Source organism: Ursus arctos, unplaced genomic scaffold (assembly GCF_023065955.2).
Source record: "Ursus arctos isolate Adak ecotype North America unplaced genomic scaffold, UrsArc2.0 scaffold_30, whole genome shotgun sequence".
NCBI classification, from domain to species: domain Eukaryota; kingdom Metazoa; phylum Chordata; class Mammalia; order Carnivora; family Ursidae; genus Ursus; species Ursus arctos.
The window spans coordinates 21,355,914-21,377,664 of NW_026622986.1; the positions used below are offsets into that span (position 1 = coordinate 21,355,914).

At 40.5% G+C, this 21,751-nt stretch overlaps 1 protein-coding gene across 5 annotated transcripts in view; it reads left to right on the plus strand.

Moving 5' to 3' along the window:
* The first annotated feature begins 9,780 nt into the window (after nucleotides 1-9,780).
* Nucleotides 9,781-21,751, plus strand: part of TRDMT1 (tRNA aspartic acid methyltransferase 1) — a 69,024-nt gene continuing 57,053 nt past the window's right edge. For 3 of the 5 annotated variants that reach the window (XR_006411975.3, XR_008956558.1, XR_008956557.1), the window contains exon 1: nucleotides 9,963-10,337. Coding sequence is in view for 1 of the 5 variants with exons in the window: in XM_026479000.4 (XP_026334785.1) it covers nucleotides 10,274-10,337 (64 nt within the window). In the remaining 4 variants the exon portion in view is untranslated. Of the gene's footprint in view, nucleotides 10,338-21,751 lie in introns of all 5 variants that reach the window. The other 2 variants (XM_026479000.4, XM_057304740.1) reach the window with 2 other exon arrangements.

Below are 21,751 nucleotides of genomic sequence, written 5' to 3' on the forward strand. Positions count from 1 at the left end.
CTGTGACTGCCTTGCAGTAGTTCTGGAGGTGGGTATCTAAGTACACTACGGATATGGACTTGAACTTGGAATGTCGTGTAAGCCTCCTTTTTTGGTATTTTTGTAGATACTGGGTACTATTGTGAAAATTATATGGGCCTTTGAAAAATTGCTGGGAATTTCAAAATTAGGTATGTTAGGTATATTTGTCTAATAACTCTTAATATCAATTTGGTGGAGCTAGGATAGTAAAACCTTGAGATAATGACTAAATGCCCATGTATGCATCCATCCACCCAGGGGACTTCTAAAATATTAGAATTTTGTACTACAATTGCCCATGGTTAAAAATAAATCATTATCATCATAAAACATTGCACTAATCTGAATTTTTTTAACAAGCAAGTTCTGTATTTTGGCTCCTAATTGTGAAAAACGAGAGGAATATTTTATTTTTTCTCTTGAAATACTTTCTATTTGATGACTTTTTAAATAAGTATATGGGAACAATGTTGGCCAGGCCAGGTGCCTTATACCTTAGTGTTCTTTTCTTCCCTCTCCGCTCTCTTTGTCTTCCCTGTTCTCCTGGTCTCTTTCTTTCCTTTTCTTTCCAGATAGCGGGGGATGTGCTCAAAGGAGATGATGATACTTGGGAAGATGACCTGAACCTGTGAACTTTGAGCCAATTTGAGGGTATGGAGGCAGGAGTCAAAAAGGAAAGAAAGAAAGAGACTCTTCTAAATTTTGTGCAACACTGTAATTTAAACAGGATTTAGTGTGGAACAGACTGCACAGTGTATCGAAGTGGATGCAGAGATGGTAAGCTGGAAGGAGGTCTGGAAAGGAGGGAAATACACAATGAGCACTGCTTTGGACAAAGCGAAGTGTGTGTGTGTGTGTGTGTGTGTGTGTGTGTGTGTGTGTTTGCAAGGTTTACAAAGTTTTTATTAAACCGGAGGCATCAAGGGGCACCTGGCTGGCTCAGGCAGAAGAGCTTGCAACTCTCGATCTCGGGTTCAAGCCCCACCTTGGGTGTAGAGCTTACTTTGAAAAATTACAAAAAAAAAAAAAGTTGGAAGCATCCAGATGAACTTGCAACTTTAAAAAGCTCCCTTCTAAAGAGTATAGACTGCCCTCGCTATCACACTCTGTAAAGCTAGCTGTGTGGAACATCTAATGTCTGTCACTCGTCCAGTAAATGAAGCTGGGAGGGTAACTGGAACCAGATCTGGGGCAAATCTCAGAATGAGCTTAGAGCAGCAAGGAATAGCTAAGCAATGTTTGCCAAAGAAGAGGACTTCTGGAGGTTCCTAGTCGGTGTGAAAATGTATTACAGTATTTGCTAGTGTGGCTCGCCAGCAGGAGGAGCAGACATATCCCAAGAAGGGGTAGCCCCCACGGGGGTGATACTACCTTAGAAAATAGTGTGTGAACGAGGAAGTATTACAAACCACTGTGGAAGGGGAAACTAGATATTTGGGGAAAAGTTGGGTTAAAACCTCACCTTGCATAGTATATCAAAATAGATTTTAAAAATGAAATGTAAAGGAAGAGAAGAACATACAGGTGAATTTAGCTCATTTTTTCCCCAACTATAGGACTTCTAGGCTTAAGAAGACATTGGATAAATCACACAGGAAAACTGTGTATTTGACTGCAGAAAACTAAATACATTTATGTCATAAAATATTATAAACCAAATCCCGTGGAAACTGATGAGCTGGGAAGCATTTTTACAACACACATGGTTGACAGCTTTATAGCAACAAAAATAAAATTGTGGTAATGCAGTCAGGAACTCGTATTATCCCAGGAGCAAAAGGACAAATATGGCAAAGAGCTGACAAAAGAAAAAATTACAGATGTCCCATAAACATGTGATAATTCATCCTCGATGTTCATAAAAAAAAGGGAAAATAAAAATAACACACTAATTTTGTGGCCTGTAAGCTAGACAAAGTTTAAAATGACAGCATTTGTTCATGAGAATATAGCAGGTGGGCATTCTCAGCCACTGCTGATAGGCTCGTAATCATTTTGGAAATGCATCAAGAACTTAGGTAATAATTATATCTTTTACCTAGTAACCTCCTGTTCTAGACTCTAGCTGATGACAACATCAGAGCATTTGAATATTCGCATGCAAGAATTTCATTGCACTGTTCACACAGCAAAAAACCTGAATCCTCTTCAGTGTTCAATATGGAGAGACTAGAACAAGAAATTATGGTTGTTTATGTACTACAGAAACAACTAACAGCAAGGATATCCAGCAAACCGTTGAAAGTGGCTGATTTTTAGGGACGAGGGTGGAATCAAGGGTTTTTGGGAAGCCGTATCATTTTTTTTTTTTACTTTTGTAATTTGCTTTACCCCTCCAAATTTGCATGCGTTATTTAGAAAATTCAGAAAAAGGTGAAGATGATATGTGAAAAGTGATATATCCCTTTGATAGAAATGCAGAACTGGTCATGATAAAATGTTAGATGGAAAAAAAAATCAGGGCATAAAACACAAATGCAATAAGATTATGATTATGGTAAAATATAATTAGTGCAAAGACGAGAGAGAGAAATACTAAAATGTTAGCTATAGTTATCTCTTGTGGTTTTTAAAATTTTCTTTTTAAATATATTTTTTTATTTTCCAGATTATGTGTGATGGGCATAAATATTTTATTAGTTGTGAAAAAAGAGAAAGAATGGTCCTCTTACAGTTGGATTGGGTTTTCGATACTCTGGGCATTTCTGATGTTATGTTTATTAGGTCTCTTTCACTTTTGGTGATCATCAAAAAATTGTTTTTCAGAGAATAATGTCTCCCCTCTATAGGGAACAAGTAATAAGATGGAACTGAAGTCTAAAGTTTTTGGGCTTTCAAACTGTGAACTCTACAAGGACACGTAAATACTGCTCTTGGTTGCATTCTTTTCCCACCCTATTCTTGGAGTGAGCCCTACAGTAAAAGGAGTAAAAAAAGATAGGCCATGCAGATTCCTGACATTCTTTGTTAACCAGAATGATTTTTAACTCCTAATGTGATTTTTTCCCCCTCAAAATATATACCAGCTCTCTTCTTTCATTTATTCTTTGATACCGTCCAGATTTTTTAAATTGCTGCTCTCTCCTGATTTCTCTTCTTTTAAAAGGTGCTTCTGTGATTGGTAAATAAATCTGTTCACCTGGATAATACTGATCTGTGGGATGGCCAGGGCAGGCAATCACATGAAATGTTCTTCTTTTGATTTTTTTGTAAAAAAAAAACAAAAAAACAAAAAAACAAAAAACCCCTGAATATTAAAAGAGAAAAACTAATAGGGCCTAAATGGATTTATGAACATTTTAAACATTCATAAAGCTCTTTGAAACTTACAGGCCTACATTATCATTTATGATTGATACTGTCCTATTATTAAAACATACTTTGCCATCCACTGAAATATAATCTATTTTGGTCACTCCGTATTCTCCGAATGACTAAACATAGAACAAATCCTTTGGGACTTGTACTATATTTTAACTTCGCAGTGATTACCTTAGATGGTAATAAAAGACACAGTCTTGATCTTCAAGAGTCAGGGTAGCCCTGTAATATCAGGGTTAATGGCCTCTGGGGCATTCCCAGTGTGAATAGAAAGGCTGGGGGGATCAGTGGTACTTGTGTTGTGTTATGTTTACTGGAGTGACTTCGAAAGATTGTAAGGTCAATTTCAACAATTTTAAGTAAATACAAAGTTGCGTTGTTTTCTTATGGAGTGAATAGACCCAGTAATAATGTTGTCACATTTCTGTTATTTCGATCACTATTGGATCCTACGAGAATGATCCTAAGTTGATATTTTTGGTATCTAGATTAGTACCTGACTAGCAAGGGTAGGGTGAAAAATCCTTTTATTTGATTTTTCTCTGCATTTTAGTTTGTCAGTACTGACAACTGTAGCAATGAAAAAAAAAAAGGCTGTAAAAAGAATGAGGGGTTTTATGGAGTGTATGTGTGTGGTGTCTGTAGGGTGTGTGTGAGTGTGTGTGCATGCACGTGTGTTTCCCTCTTTCTGGCCTTGCTGGATCTGGTTAGGGGCATTTGGTTACCTCAAACAGTTCAGAATGTTCAGTGAATTAGCAGAGAACAGGAGCAAAGTAATAACAGCTCTCTTTCATTTTTATCTCCTCTATTCCCATCATGGGTCTTGTTTTCCCACCTGAAATAATGCAGGCTGTAATAGAAAACAATAAGGAAAGACATCTTGTTAGAGAATATGCAAAGTAGTCTCTTGGTATTACACCCTTTTTGAAAACATACCAGGAAAATAATTCTCTGTATGTGATTGTTAGAAAGGAATGGATTATATCTTCCATTATGAGTTGTTCAGATAAGGAAGTTGTTGAGATAGGGAAGGAAATCAGTATTTATTATTCTCGGCACATCACCGAGTTTCTCTTTCTCTGTCTCTCTTTCTCTCTCTCTCTCTCTCTATATCAATTAATTAGCAATTAAATACGGACAGTTACATTGCTAGCAAATATCACCCTTGTTTCATAGATGAAGAAAGTATTAGAGGCAGGATTCATATTGACTCGTTTGTGTCTTTGTAGGCGTAACTGGGCTGAGAATCTATTATAAGTTTTAGTAATGAGTCTTTGATGTTGTCTCCCTTCTGTGAAGCAGAATTAACCTTTTTGTCTAACCTTTACAAAACACATTGCCACAGCAGTTCAGCTTACCTTCTTTGAGCTCAAAAGTCGCCTTCATTCCTCAGGCCACCTGTTCTCAGGAAGCAACGTACTCTAGCAACCGGGGCTGCTCTAGTTTGGACCGTCGGCTTTCCCTCTGAGTGTAACAGGCATGGGACAGCTGAGCCTACCAAGTATCTTCTGTGCTAAGTTATGGTATAGGCAGCCCTGGAAAGACCTGTGGAGGACCCCTGAATAAAAATTCCCTGTTCTCCATCTAGCTGTGGACGGGGGCAAGTTACCTCAACTTTTGGAATCTCTGTGTCTTCACCTGTGAAACTAAGATTGGGTGAACTCAGTGTTGCCTGGGGTCGCTCCGAGGTAGCTATGGGGGTGGGTGAGGGTAGGGGAGATGATCTGGTGTTCTTCTGTGCCCCCCACTATCCATGCTTCAGCAACAGAACACACACACACACACACACACACACACACACACATGCTCTACCTCACCCTTTGCCCTGATTCTGGATGAGATTTTGTTTGAAGAAAAGGTTCTATATCTAAAAATAGTTGGAAAAACACTGGGAAATAGTCCTTAAGATTTCTTCCAGCTCTAAATTTCCATGGGTGTAGGAGAGCCATTTTAAAGGTAGACAATCCCACAATCTTTAATTTAACTAAAATCTAATCTTTAAAATTTACTGCCAAGCATTTTTAAATGAGAAATTTCAGAAAAAATCTGGAAGAGAAAAATCAGCGTCGAAATCCGTGACTGAGTACTTTGAGGCGGCAAGCTATAAGGCAAACTGCCCGGAATACAGAAAAATCTGTAATTAAATTTCCTCATGGTTCCAATTTAAAAACAAAAGAATTTATTCTTTTTCTTCTTCTGAGGTAAGTGTAAGATAATATTTACAATCGGAAGTCACTAGAATATACTTCACAAACGAAAAGTACCATTCCTTCAAGACATCGTGAAGTTCATCATTTTCCATCTGTTCTTTTTCTCTTGAAAGCTTGTCATGCCATTAATAGAACACACCTGCTGTTTCCTGTGTCCTTTCTTTTGTGACAGTCTGTGAACAAGGTGACCAGACACCCGAGGAAGAAGAGAAATGCTGGGCTGCAAGGTTTGCTTTTGTGTGAGTTCCTTTTACTCTGTGTCTTTAGGGCCCTTATTTTACACCAGTGTTCCAACTACAGTAATTAAGCACTTGCTGCACACTTCAACACTGTTCATTTATTGGTGGGCTACCCATTAAGGTCATGACCTCAAGAGACTGACTTTCAAGCAGCTGTGTCCAATAGAACTTTCTATGAGGATGAAAATGTCCTATCTCTGTTGAGCAGTGCTGTAACCACCAGCCACACGTGGCTATTGAACCCTTGCAGCCTGCCTAGTGGGACTAATGAACTGAGTTTTCAATGTTAAGTAGGCTAATTTAAGCTTAAATCGGTAGATGTGGCTGGTGGTGATCCTATTGGACAGTGTAGCTGGAGAATCAATAGAATTGGTAAAATCGTCTTATGTTCCATGGATAGAAGGTTAAGTTGCTCTTTATTATTGGCACTTAAATGGCTTAGGTTACAGATTTTTACATATCAAACCATTTTAAATTAAGTATTTCTTCAGTGCTTGGCACATAAAGGAGTCAATGAGTGATGGGATGGTTTTAGTAGGTTTCCCCTGACTCTGCCCCCAGTCATGGCAATCGGGCATCCTGTGCACGGGGTGAGGTCCCTTACAAGTTTCCCCTAAGATTGCCAGACCTATAGATTCACCTGGTCTTTGTGGGAGTTCTGAGTGAGGCGCTATGTGTGCTGCTGTCTTTTTTCTTACTGCCGATGCTTCTAGGCTCAGCACCCCCTCAGTCATGCCTATGGCTTGCAGACATCCAGCCGTTCATTCATACTGCTCCCAGCCCAGACTACTCCTGGACACCTCCCACAAACTCCCCTAGGGCCCTTAGAGGTCTGTGGCCATAAGCACTACTGTATAGCTTGCTGACCTGACCTCATTTAGGGCCCAGTGTTCAGTTATGGCTCCTAACACTAGCATCACAGACCCGGAACATGAGCAATTCCAGGGGTCAGAATCATGCCATTGGACACAGTTGAAGGGACTGAGAATGCATCACTGAGAGAATGTCATTAGATGAATACTGTTTATAAACATACTTATATATTTTGCCAAGCATGGGGCTAAATGCTTTAAGTTCTCATTTAATCCTAGTAGTAACCACATGTCCTATTCTTACACATTTTAGATGTGTGCGTAGGCTCAGAGAGGGTAAGTGACTTTCCCAAAGTCACACAGCTAGCAGGCAGCAGATCTATGATTCCTATTTACACTCTCTGGCTCTCAGGCTCACAGTTTTAACCACAATGGAATTCATTATTCAAGAGGGTCAGTTCTTCCAAATCAAATCAGTACAGAGGGCAAATCTAAAAGGAATTGGATTTGGAGGGATATAGAGAAGCATTTTCTACTAGTTCAAGCTCTTCACCACAAACACCTCACTCGGTGAAGCACGCTGTGCCCAGGAGGAGCTCACGGCTGAGGCCTTATGCTGGTGCATCAGGACGGTGGTAAAAGGCCTTCTAGAATAAGCGGGAGCTCACGAGTGGTAGATGAACTCTTAGGGCCTTTCTGATTCAAATTTCTTCTGAATATAATTTCCTCTCTTGAGGACATTTACTGCCAATTTATTCCCATATGACTACTTTTTTATTTTCCATGCAATTCATAAAGACCCTTCTTTTCTGTGTGAAACCAGAATGCAATTTATTCATCATTCAAATTTGCATAAACAGGGTATTCTCTCCCTTCAGCAAGGCTGTGTAAGAATCCACATCACGTTTCACAGGGGAATAAAGAATGGCCTGGATCATGGAAACTCAAAGATGATTGCCAAAAGTATTTTAAACATTTGGCAGACTTTGTTTAGTTCTGTTAGATATTAATGATCAGTGACATGACGGCCAGGAGAGGAAGAATAAAATATCGTTAGATTTCAGGTTATACAATGAGCTCTGAAATCACTGAGATATGCTAGTATTATTCTAATACACCCTTAGTGTTACATTGTGCTCCTAATTATTTCTGATATGCTTCGTATGTGCCAGGTGTTAACTAGCATTTTGGGTTTCTTTGCAAGTGCATTTTCTGTGTTTTGAGGGAAAATACACTGAATATCCTAAAAATATTTGTATTTTCAAAAAGTGTGTTGAGTGTCTGTGATTAGAATATAAACTCTATTGGACATGTCATTGAGGATAACTTTATGGGAAACTATAAGATTAGAAAGCTGTTTTTTTTTTCTTCTGTAAGAACATTTGGGATTCACTTTGAGAAAGAATAATCAATATATATCTTCATGTTCTCTGTATGTGCCCATCCTTACTTCCTCCTCAACTACTCCTGATTGTGGCATTCCCAGCTCACGCAACTTGTGCCGGGGTTTGGAGGCGAATGTATAACTAATTTGGGGGGGACCTGACATTTATAGATGCTCCCATGGAGATGGCCATACATTATGATTATGGAGGAAGTTTTCATTCTTGAAATGATTATCACATGGGATAAGCCTTACAGAGGAAATACTAGGCAAAGAGACAATGTGTATAAGGTAAGAACTGGGCTGGGAAGAATTGAAAGGATTCCATGATAGGAACAGATGGGGTCTGTATTTCAGAACACTGTGGGGCATGGATCGGGGAATCAAACAAGTCGGGATTTCTAGCCTGGGAGCCTAGCAGGAAGGTTGCACTACGTCTGGAAGAAGGCTAGGATTTCTGGGCAATGTGAAGAATGAGAGCAAGGAACATAACCAGGGAAACTGAGGCACAAAGGAGGGGAATGCGGGCCATTTCAGTTTGTAGTAGAGGTGAAGAATGGGAGGAAACAAAGTTCATAAAGAAAAGTCGGTCTGGGGTTATCTTGTGAAGACCCTTAAGTATCAGCGTGAACAGTTTGTAATCAGCCTGTGTGGGGTGGGGGTCTATCTCGCTTCCTCTCAGGAGATTGGTATTTTCCATGAACTCTTCCACATATTTTTGGCCTGTCTTTCCCCTACACAGTAAGATCCTTGGTCATATTTATTTCAATTTATAGTACTAATGCTAAACAGATTCTAGGTATATTTAATATGTTGGTTGTTGACTGGGTATAAATCACCGTGACTGTATAGCCCCCTATATATGTACTGATATATTTATTGTACTACTGTTATATAATAAATACCAGAAAAGTTTGTTTCATGTATTATATATGTGATGTCAGTGTGTCTTTGATTTCTAGAAATGGAGTTGGTTTAAGAGTACATTTGCTTAAAGCCGATTTTAAAAATGTCTTCTAGAAAATTTCAATTTGAGCAGATAATTAACATGTGGCCAAATCAGGACTCACTTTTGCAGAAACGAATTCAGCTACAGAATCTTAGAGCTGTCGGGCCCTCAGCAATCATTTCTCTTTCTTCCTTCCCTTTTATTAGGCATAAGGGGAAACCAGGCTCAGTGCAAAGTCACTGGCAATGCCAGGGCTAAGATTCTGTTCTCTGTTATCTTTCTGCCACCATTCTTATCTGAAGGAAGTGACCAATAAAAAAAAAACATTTATAAGCCAATACACATTTACAATGAAAAAATTTCATAGGCAACTGATCAAAATGGATCAGTTCCATAATCCAGGTAGGGCGACCCTACTTTTGTTTCTAGTATTACATTAGCAGACGTGCAAAGTTTCTAACAAACCAGTTATTAACTTATAGCAAGTGGTACTCCCCAATTTTTCCTAACACAAGTTAATGTGTGGTGGTAATGGGAACAATACGACGCCGCACAATGGGATCATTTCCTCTCGTGCCTATGGCCATTTTTCACTTTGTGATCCAGCTTCGAACAACTTGGTCCCTGGAGCGTATTGGAGAAGCACGGCCCTAGCACTTCGAGGGGCGTAAGTACTTCTACATTATAGTAACAGTAGATCCTGTGTTGGGGCTATTTTCCAAGCTAAGATGCAGTGAACCCCGCTAGCAGTGACAGCAGGCATCCTCTGTACTGGCAGGCACTGGGGCTCCCCTGCATGGGCGCGGGTTTCTGTACTTGCAACTCTGGGACCTGCTCGAGGCAGAAGGCTGATTTATCTCGGTAACCCCAGCACAGGCACAACACCAGGCACGTGGTACGTGCTCAAAACTAACGCTAGTAAGTTCTGGGCACTTCAGGCTTCCAAGTGACGGAAAAGCAGTAACGCCTGGAAAATGACTTTTTCTGGCGTGTAACGCGTGTTCATTCACTTTGGGGCAAAAGGTAGATTTCGCCCCTCTCCCGAGCTTCGGACTCGTTTTTCCTTCCAAGGTCCCTGAATGCACTCTAGAAGGTAGATGGAGCGTAAATCAGGCTGCTATTCACTTGGGAGGCCGTATTGTTTTGTGCCCGTTGTCCCCTCGCTGACCCCTGCCAGCCCCGGGGCCCCGCGTTGCTAGAGGCTCTCTGAGCCGGGGCGGCAGGAGAGGGGGAACTGAAAAGCCGCGGAACCAGAGGCGAGGGAGCAGGGCGGGCGGAGGAAGAAACGAGATGGGAACCGGTAGGCCTAGCTCGGAGGCGGCGGCGGCGTCGTGGGCATGGAGCCCTTGCGCGTCCTGGAGCTGTATAGCGGCATTGGAGGCATGCACCAGGCGCTGAGAGGTGAGCGAGCACACCCCGTCTCTCTCTCCTTTCGCGCCTTGGGGCTGGTCCCAGCTTGGGCGCTGGGGCGGGGCCAAGTGGCGAGGAGCCGGGGGCGGAGACAGGAACGCGGGGTGTGTGTGTGTGGGGGGGGGGGGCGCTCGGTTGTCATGGAAACCGCCCTAGCGCGCAGTCCCCGCCTGGCGGCTCCGGGCGGAGACTCCCTTCCTCCCGCCCCGACGCTTGTCCGGAGGGCGGGCGAGGGGTTTGTGTGGACTCAGTGTGTGAGTCCTGATCCGGGGTGGCGAGGCTGGAAAGGCAAACTAAGATGGTACCGGCGGAGGGGGATGGGCGAGCCCCTGGCTGGGGCCAGTCCCCAGTTCTAAGTGTGGCTGCCACCTAGAGGCGTGGACACCTGCTTCTTTACCCTCGAGGAAGTCGCGGCGGGGAGGGGAGGTTGCTGGGGGGCTTGGCGGGTGAGGGATGGATCTTCACCGGGATACCTACAGTGCCAGGTAGAAGTTAGGAAAGCCTAAATGACTGGGGAGAGCGAGCGTTGAGGATAAGCCTGTTCCTTTCGGATCATGGAAAAGAAACAGCCTGTCTTGTCTAGGTACATTTAGGCGCCAGAAAAGCTGAGTTGAAACTTAGTTGTGACCTTGGGTTAGTTCCTTAACACTTTGAACCTGTTTCCTGGTTTAAAAATGGGAAAAGTAAATTTTTCAGAGGATTATTATGAAGATCAAAGATAAGGCGGGCAAAATGTTTAATAGTGTCTCATACACTGTAGCCATTCAAAACATTATAAATTATTACTATCACTGTTTTATGTACCTCTCTCATTTTGAGGTTTTAAATTTCTTTGGTGATAAGCTGGAACCGAAAGGTTTATTTTCGGTGATGTTCGCTCAAAAATATTTCTTGAGCTCCTATTCTGTGCCAGTTACTGTCTAGGTCTAGGTGCTGGAGATACAGAGTGACAAATAGACTTTGAACATGCGTGTTTATTCTTAAATTACTATGACAACCACAACACTGAAACTTGCCTGCTTCCTTTTTTTTTTTTTTTTAGTACCAAGGGCAACAAAAAACTAATAGTTTAAGACAGACAATATATAATCAACTGAACATAAGTTTTCTGAGCATATGTATTGAGTTTTGATTGTAGACTAGGGTAGTGATTATTAAATTTTTATTACCAGTCATTTGCTGGCTCTCCACATTCAGTTCTCTTATCAAAACTTAACCAGCAAGAAAACAAAAGAAAATTCTAGGGGCGCCTGGCTGGTTCAGTCGGAAGACCATGGGACTCTTGATTTCAGGGTCATGGGTTCCAGTCCCATGTTGGGTGTAGAGATTACTTAAATAAATAAATTAAACTTAAAAAAAAAAAAGAAAGAAATGCTAGTCCTTTTTGTTCTTTGTTAATTTTGTAAGATTTTATAATGTCAGCATATTTTCCCTTATCTTGAAACCACTTAATGAACATGATTTTAAAGTTTGGTTAGTACTGTTATCATAAGCTATAATTCAACCATTCCCTAAGGGTTGAACATTAGATTACACCCCAATGTTTTGCAAGTATAAATGTGCTACAATTACAGCCTTGAGCATAAACCCTAATTTTCTCTTTAACTGTGTTTTCTAAAAGTCGAATTAATTCATTTAACAATATGAGACTATGTGCTAGTTATTAAGTCAAAAATTATGATACTTTTTTTAAGACTTGATAGGTAATAGAGCAAATTGCTTTTCAGAGGTTTGTGAGTGCCTCTCTCAACTACTATTCATCAGGACTTGTATTAGCCATTTTTAACTTTTGCTAATTTGATTGGGAAAATTATATATTTAACTTGCAATTTTTTGGTTAATGAAACAGTTAAGTATCTTCTCTCCTGTGGGCCAGTGCAACCTGAATTTGTACACATATTTCTGTTGCCACAGCTACATCCTGAATCTAAACTTTATTAAAATAGTTTCCCAGTTGCTCCCCTGTTTCTACTTTGCTTTCCTGCTCCACCCTTTCTCCACATAGGAAGAGAACGATGTTTTGCACAGTGAAATGGATCATGTCACTCACTTCCCTGCTTAAATGGCTTCCCTTTGAGATTCAAATCACAGTCCTGCCTTTCTCTGCCTAGGAGATCTGGTCTCTGCTGCCTTCCTTTCCCTTCCTTTTTGTTCCTGTATAGCTTCTCGCACAGGGGGACTGGCTGTCTGTAGATGACTGCTGAGTTTATTATTGAGTTAGTAATCATTCTACCATTATGTTGATAAAAGCACAGTTTGCTCAGCTCCAATTTTTGTATAATACAAAACTCTTAGTTGCAAACCAATAATCTATTCTCTAGCTAACCTCAGCAGAAAAATGTGTGTGTGTGTGTGTGTGTGTGTGTGTGTGTATTAAAGGACATTTGGAAGCTCACAGAATCTACAGGACACCCAACAAACAGGTTAGGTGAGCAGGAGCACTGTTCAAACCACACTCTGGGCCCTGCCCCCACAGAGCTTCATACTGACATCACAGCTTTCACCTATGATGCTGGGGGCCAGATATGGGAAGTGCCATCCCTGTTTTCCTCTGAAGGGTGGATGCTTCCACCATTTCTGTCACAAAAATGATGGATTTTTCATTTGCTGCCTCATGTTGCTACTTCCGAATTAAAGTAGTATATGGATGCAGTTGATTGGTGGACATTAGATCCCATTGCCAGCAAAGGAAGCTGGGAGAGTGATTGCTGGCTTCTGCTTTGGAAAGAAGGGACTCAAAATATGGCAGAATTTTCAAACATAGAAAACATGGGCAAAGATTCTAGATGGCCACAAGTATAACATATCTTTCACGTTATTTAATACATGTTGCCCTGTATAGGAAGCACTTACTCCTTTTTTGATATTATTTATGCCTGCACAGTCTATAAAGTCTTGGGTAATGAGATTCTTCCAAGTGAAAGTAACTCCTTTCATAAAGCAGTAGAAGTAGTTTCATGAGTTTTATATTTGTGGGGCCTGCAAGGCACCTGTGGATATAAATGGGTAGCACGTAAGATTTTGTTTTTCTCATAAAGTATAATATCAGAGAAAGAGTAAAATGTGTTGTAAGGTAGTGAATAAAGAAAGCTCTAGCTGATTACTATCATATATATGGTTAACTACTGAGACATCCTTAAAAGTAAAAGGCCTGCCCCACCAAATAATTTCTTTTTTTTTTTTTTAAGATTTTATTTATTTATTTGACAGAGATAGAGACAGCCAGAGAGAGAGGGAACACAAGCAGGGGGAGTGGGAGAGGAAGAAGCAGGCTCATAGCGGAGGAGCCTGATGTCGGGCTCCATCCCACAACGCCGGGATCACGCCCTGAGCCGAAGGCAGACGCTTAACCGCTGTGCCACCCAGGCGCCCCCCACCAAGTAATTTCTAAAGGTCTTTTAAGGTGTTGATTTTGAGTTTTAGTCATTTAACAATCATATTTAGTAGGAATCATTCAGCCTTAATATTTTCTGTTAAAATGTCAAGCGATTTGTCACTCCTTATTTTCTGAATTTCTTTTATCTTTATTTCTCAATGACTTATATGCCAACTTGAGATCCTGCTAAACCACCTTGTAATTAGGTGTGCTTTAATTGAATCAGGCAAGTATATTATGATTAAATGTAGATTTGAATGTCACCTGGGGATGTTTTGGGAACATCAGTTGTAAGGAGCTAGAATTTGAACTGCTTAATTTTTTTTTAAATATAGTTTCTTTGGGATTGTTAAAATGACCTCTTCAGAAGCCTCTTTTCCCATAGTTATTCTTGTATGACTTGTTGCTAGATTTAAAGTGAAGTGAGGTAAAAATTTGTCCCATTTGAAAATATGTATCCTTTGTTTTCATTAGCCATAAGAGTTATTAGATTATTTTTTCCAAACTTGAAATGCAAAGATGAAATATGTAGGCTGGATTTTATATATTTAACAAACGAGAACCCTCACTTTCCATTGGATGATAGAATTACCTCTCTTTTCTGTGGTGAAAATGTTTACTTCACTGCAGAGTATTACTATGATCCATAGATCAGATTACTTACCCTGTCCTAATGTGTAGAGGACCAGTTTAATTTGTATTATGACCTATGGGGGCTTTTGGAGGCTCAGTAAATAGTACCCCTCTTCATAATTCCGAATAGGGAGAAAGAAAACAGAAGAGTAAGGCAAATAGGAAATACAAATTTGTATGATTTTTATTACTAATAAAGGCTGAGTTGGAGGATTGGCTTAGTGAGAGGACCAGATGGGTCAGCTAATATTCAACCAGACAATTAGGCAGCATACCTTTTAGGCACAGCTGGAGATGCAAGCAGAACACATGTTACCTGTGGGTAGCTTATCCCCAAGAGGAGGGCTGGTGGAGCTGAACAAGCGTGCCTAGTTTATTTTTCACAAATTAGCTGATTAGAGAAGTCACTCTGCCTTCCATGGAAGAAGTAAAGAGATAGTAGGATGGGCGAGGAGTTTAAAATGAATAGAAACCACTCACTTGGAAGAAACATCAGTAGGGGGAACACATACACTCACATGCCAAATGCTTTTAGGAATCTTTCAGATGTCACGGTTTTTCGATTTTGCAAGTGTTATCTCATTCTTTTAATATTTGATACTTAAACTGCCTCTGACAATCATTTGGTCTGTCGAATAATTGGAAATATGATGGTTTGTCTTCATAGTAGCTTGGTCTGAAATCATTATGTTTGTAGCACTGTGAGACAGTAACGGCAGATAGTGTTTATGTGGGACGGCTTCAGGGAGAGGTCATTTCATCTCCCAGTTAAGAGCACAGTTATATTGTCGGAAGGCCTGGTACTTCCCAGCTTTGTGACCTTGGGCAAAAATTAAACTTTCTGTGCCTCAGTTTCCTTTTCTATAATAGTATTTACCTGGAAGGGAAAGTGTGAATATTATAAATAAATAAAAATAAAGCATGTCAATAGTGTTTGGAATGCGGTACATGCTCAGTAAATGTGGGCGGCTATTATCAAAAACTGTAAAGTTATAGAAAGTTATTACATGTTAAAAGTGGCTTTAGAAGAAACTGATGATTAAATATTCGAAGTTGTCAAAGAGCTTTCAGACTAGATTTGAATTACGCAGGAATAGATCAGTGAAGGAAAGAATTATTTGTAGCCACAGAAGATGATATGGAATGAATATGTATGAAGAGGTAAAAGAGAAGGGCAATGAAGAGAGCAGAAAATTCTGGTCTGGCCTCTTGATTCTCTAGAAAGCTTACTCATCCATGAGGGAATAGATCTCCTAAATTGGATCTACTTTGTGTTCATTTCCCTGGCCTCTTATTCAGTGATTTTGGAATTACTGCATCTATTTCTCTGAGTGATAGAATTAATACCATTATTTAGGAGTAAGGCAGAACTGGCAGATATTAGCTTTGTGAGTACTAGAAAGCTGTTTGACTTTCTGAGCCCGGATACCCTATCTGTGAGATGGATACCGTAATACCTTCTTATAGGGTGTTGTGAATGTTAACTGAAACAGTTGATGTATGAAATATAGTGTAGGTCTTGGTACATCTTAGCTCCTTTTCTTTTTCCCCACGTTGTTTTGTAACTAGCTTTCCTCACTTAATTGTATGGGATGTCCTTATTGATAAAATCGGATTACTACTACTAACCTAACAGGTTTGGTAGGAGGATTTAATGAAACTGTATACACAGAGCTAGTACATAGTATATAGTGTGTAAGTAATACTGCTGATGTTACTTAGCAAGTAGAACATTTTCATATACTTATTTGTATTTATTTTGTGACTTGTTCATGTTGTCATTGGTATGTTCTTTTTTATAATTAGTTATTTGCTGTTCAGTTTTGTTACGATATTTTTTCCATGCAGGATTTTGGAAGATGACAGAGTTTTTCAGGTAGTCAAGAAAGGAAAGATTATACCAGGCAGAAAGGAACTTCCTGTATATACACAGACATGAAATAGCTTGGTCTATATAAGCATGGAGATCTACAGGTATTAAAATATTACTGCAATATAAGTGCTACAAAAAAGTAGATGTTTATGAGGTACTGAATCATGAAATGCCATACAACCTGATAAGGTGTTTGGATTTCTATCTCCTAGGTCTAGTTAGCAAATATAAAGACCCTATCGATTAGGTTCTAGAAATTGTACAGTGTGACCATAAGATGGTAGTGGCGGGGAGTAGGGTATAGAGGCATGGTGGACAGTTAGGACATTAGTGTTCAGAGATAATGAATTTAGGCAGGGTCGATGAATGGAGAAGATGGCTCAGGTTATATGCGGGATCTAAAAATCAGCAAAACCTCACAGTCATTTGGGTGTTAGTTACCTAGATTTCTGACTTGGGTAATTTATCAAATGGGATAGTCCTAAATCAAGGTAGGGGAGACATAATAGGATCCATTTTAGAGTTACAGAGTTTGAGTTGTCCATATGACCCATGGAAGTGCCAAATAGGCAGCTGCTTATGCATTTTGGTCCGGGGGGATCGATAGGATTAGAGAGAAAGATTTGTTTCTGTATATGTGTTGAGTGTAGAGAAGAGGACCAACAGTATGGAATACTGTGGAACAGTGACATTGTGGGACTGGGTAGAGGAATAGTATTCACAGAGGGAAACTGAGCAGGAAAAATTAGAGAGCAAGGAGAACCAAAAGAACACCATGTCACGAAGATAAAGGGAGGAGAGGATTTCAAGGAATGATTGGGTATTACAAACCAAGTGAATTAAGGACTAAAATGAATTCTTGGGTTACTTGCCATTTCCTGGCTGGTATCCTATGTAATAGTCTTCTCAGGGGTATTAATAAGTTTGCTTTGATGGTCAAATAAGTTTCAGAAACTCTTTGTATGATATTATCCCATGAGAGTCTCAGGACACATTAATATACCAAAAGTGGTGAGAAGCCCTGCAAAAAAGGTGCTGTGTGGTTTAAATCCACACTTCCCATATATATTTGAGCCATGAATATGCCTTTTTTTTTGAGTGGGGAAGGGGATCACACTTATTAGCATCCTGTAAAATAACGTTCCTTAGAGCGTGTGTTGGAAAATGCCTACTGGGCAATGGGAGGGCGCTGAGGGAGCTGTGGGAGAAGTGCCGTGACCAGTGAGTGGGTGAATGAGAAGTGCCAGGGCTCCACACATGGACCAGTGTGCATCACCTTTGATGATGCTGACAGCACTGACCAGCTCCAAAGTAAGCTTCTCTGTAGTTTTTCTATAAAGCCAGATTTGTTAATGTTCTCATTATCTCTGTTTTTTTCTAGAAGTGTACAAAACTGAACTCCTGGTTCTCCTTACCCCTTCAAAACATAATGCTGTTATAGCCTTCCTCCTCCCAGCGACAGGTGTCTCCATTCTTCCAGGGGCCCACCCCCAAGTCTTGGAGTCATCTGTGTTTATTCTCTTTTACTCACTTGAGCAAATTCCATGGATCCCCCTTCAAACTCTCTTTATAATTCTATCATTCCTCTCTGTCCTCATCTTTACCACCTCATCCCTAATCTTGCTCCTGTTTTGTCAGACTTCATTTATGTGCTACCCCAGATTCACTTGGCCCCACCTGCCTCCTGGGCCCTGAGCTGCTTGTTCAGTGTAGTCCCCCAACTCTGCTATTGTTGCCTCATCCCGTAACACTGCCAGTCCATGCTTCATAACATGCTCAGGCCACCCCCAGTGATGGGACTGAAATGTGGCTCCAGTGGCTGTCTGGAGGGGTTGGATAACACAACCCTAAGTGGAGAGGAGAGCAAGAGTCAGGCCTGCACAGTAATAAAAAATACACGTATGTTGGCCCCTGCCCCCAGTTCCTGGCACAGAGCTCCTAAAATCCTTATAATTTCCTAAGTGATAAGAGCACTAGGGGCCTCTTTTGTTCTCAGATGTGGTCTTTGACCCTGGTTCCTGACACAGAGCTCTTAAATCCCTTGAAATTTTCTAGGTGGTAGGAGTGTCTTTTGCTCTGATGAGGCAACTCTTGATCTGCTCTTGGATTGCTTCAGGATGGGGGCTGCTTACTAGACAGATGGAGGGTAATTAGGAACTTTCAGCCCTACCCCCTACTGTCTGGGAAGGAGAGGGGCTAGAGATTAAGTTGATGGTTGATCATGCTTATGTGATGGAACCTCCATAAAAATCCTAAAAGCATAGGGTTCAGAGAACAACTGGGTTGGTAAGCACATCCAAATGTCATAAGGATGGTGCACCCCAGCTCCATGGGGACAGAAGCTTCTGTGCTCGGGACTCTTCCAGACATTGCCCTATGTAGCTCTTCATCTGGCCGTTGGTCTGTGTCCTTTATTATAGAATAAACTGTCAGACTTTAAGTGTTGCTGTGAGTTCTGTGAGCTGTTTTAGCAAATGATGGAATCCAAGACGGGGTTGTAGGATCTTTTGATTTGCAGCCAAATGGAACAGAAGTTGTAGGCTACCCGGAGCATGTAGGTATTACTTGCGGTTGGTGTCAGACTTGGAGCAGTCTTACGGGTCTGAGCTCTTAAGGGGTCTTGGCCAACTTTGGTTTGTCGGAGTTAAAGTGAACTGTGGATATCCATCTGGTGTCAGAAGTGCTGTGAGTATGTAGTAGTGGGTGAGTAAAGGAGAACCACAGGAGTGTTCTACACGTGCTTCATGGGATGACTTCTGATCAGGAAGAGACATGATGAGGAAGGAGTCAGCAGATACACCCTCTCTCTCCCTCCCCATACCACTGCTCCCTGCTCACGTACATGTGGGGAAATGGCAAGTGTTGCTTTAGACCAAATAGTATCATTACTGCAGGGCTTCTGTAGCCTTCCATACATCCCTCCTCCTGCCACTGTGGAGAGTGTTTTCTGGTGAAGCTGTGACCAGTTTAATAACGTACTGCTTTTTTTATGCTTTCCCTCCTCCCTGCCTCACTACCCCTTCCTCTTGCTACTTTGGGGTTTTGCCTTCCAGAGAGAGCATCTGTAGCTAAGCTTTGCCTTGGGTTCTTTCTTAGGAAACCTGGGCAAAGCATTATTGCAGTAGCCTTTGTACTGGTCTCCTGGCTTCTCTCTGTCTCCTCTAGTTTATTTTGACTCCTCTAGTGTCAGTGTGATCCTTTAGAAATGCATTAGATAAGTCATTCCTCTGATTAAAACTTCCGAGAGGTTTCTCATATCACTCAGTGAAATCTTAAGTCCTCCAGCCCCAGTCCTCGTTGGGCTAGAGCCAGCCCCTTTCCCTCCCTGAGCACATTTCTTGTGCGACTGTCCCCTTGCTTTCTTCATTCCAGGCTTGCTGGATGTCATAGTAAGTTTGTGCTGCTGTAACAGAGTACCATAGACTGGGTGGCTTATAAACCACAGACATTTATTTCTCAGACTTCTGGAGGCTGGGAAGTTTGAGGTCAGGATGACAGTGTGGTTGAATTCTGGTGAGGGCCCTGTTCCAGGTTTCAGAGTGCTGACTTCGCCTTTGTCTTCACATGGCTGAGAGCAGAGAGAGGAGGTGAGCTCTCTCATGACTCTTAGAAGGGCACTCATCCTATTCATCAGGACCCACCTTCATGACTTCATCTAATTCTAATCCCAGTTACCTCCCAAAGGCCCCCATTTCATAATACCAGTACATTGGGAGGTAGAGTTTCGACATAAGAATTTTGGGGGGCACATTCAGTCTATAATACCAGTCTCCTTGCTGTTCCTTTTACAAAATAAGCATGCTCCCATCTCTAGGCCTTTGCAGTATCTTTTCCTTCTGTTCTAGAAAGTTCTTCCAGGTATCTGCCTGCTCCTTCGTTTCCTTGAGGTTTTTGCTATTGAGATATTCTCTAACCAACCTATATAAAAATAGAACCAATCCCTTCTATACTATCTGGTTTACTGTTTTGTTTTTTTCCCATAATACTTTCCTTATTAGACATATTATGTACTTATTTATTTATTGTTTGTCTCCCCCGCCCCACTAGGATATAAGTTCCATAATAAGATAGACATTGTCTAGAACATTGCTTATACATATTTGTTGGACGAATGTACAAGTGAATAAGTGAACTAGGGTCATGTTTGCTATGAAATAGTATAACTCGAAGTAGATACCATTGTACTGTGATAAGTTTAAACTTAGGTATTAAGTCTGAATCACAAAGACCATTTTTCTTTGGGAGGATGAGCTAAGTCAGTGTTTCCCGAAGTGTGGTCTATGGGGAGTGTTTTGAAGGCTGTTCATAGGTATCATGTAGGAGATAAATGTGTATGTATGTGCATGTATGTGTCCATGTCCGTGTGTGTGTGTGTGTGTGTGTGTGTGTGTGTGTGTGTGTTGGAGAGTGGCCAAGTAAGTAGAATCATGAAGGGTTTTTGTATGCATGATTATATGTGACATTTTAATAGATAACAGATTTTTTTTGTACTGTATGATAAAACATGAAATTTCCTCAAAATAATCAAGTGTGTTGGGAATAAGTTGGTTCTAACTCAGTATAGAATTTTAATCATATGTTAAAATGAGCTTTGGTGAAAATAATGAAGTTCAAGTGTTTTATTTTTTACTCTTTTATTCCTCTCAAGAAATACTACCTCCTTGTATGGAAAATTGCAAAGGAGAGGTTGATATGTGATAGTAAATCTGTAAGTAATTACAGAAGGATTATTATCATAAAATAGGGAGATTAAGATTGCATGTAGAATTTGGTATTCGGTGTCTAGAGCCTTTTTAGGATTTCTTTTGGCTCTTTGCTTTGCCCATGGAAGATTATCAGGAATATTCCCTAAAAAGTGCTTTTCAGAAATAGTGCCAATCAGCTCTCACCCTGCCTAAAAGCAAAAAAAATTGCATCTCAGTTTTGGAAAATAGGTAGAATGTACTTGAGATTTAAAAAAAAAATGCTGTAAATACCATTACTTTACCTGGACCAATAGTTGCTTTTATGGTTATCCACTAATTCTTTTCATTCTAGGACTTCAGATCACGACAAACTGAGCAAAACCCCCTGGACTAAAGTAAAACAGCTCCATCAGAGAGTCAGTCACAGGAGCTCTTTAGCATCCGTTAGTGTTTTTGTTCAAACACAATAGTGAATTTAATAATCCCTTAGTACTTAATGAGTGAGGCTTAATTTAAGAAACAAGTGGCTGAGTCTTTTAGCACATACACGACCCTCATAGGCTTTGGCACATTCTTTAATTATTGGAGAATTTGGGTCCAGAAAGAACCCATAATACAAAGAATTTATAGTTATACAATCTAGTTATACTTTGAACTTTCATAGATCAAATTAGAGATACTAAGTAAGTAGTTTTGCCTTGCTTATATTTTTCCTGAAAACCCTAGGATTTAGATGATAAAGTACCAGAGTGATTTCTGTGCTTCTTCAGAACGCATTTTATTTCTGTGGCTTCAATTTACTTTGTGGTTATTGTTGCTGAGTCAATTGTTTAAATTA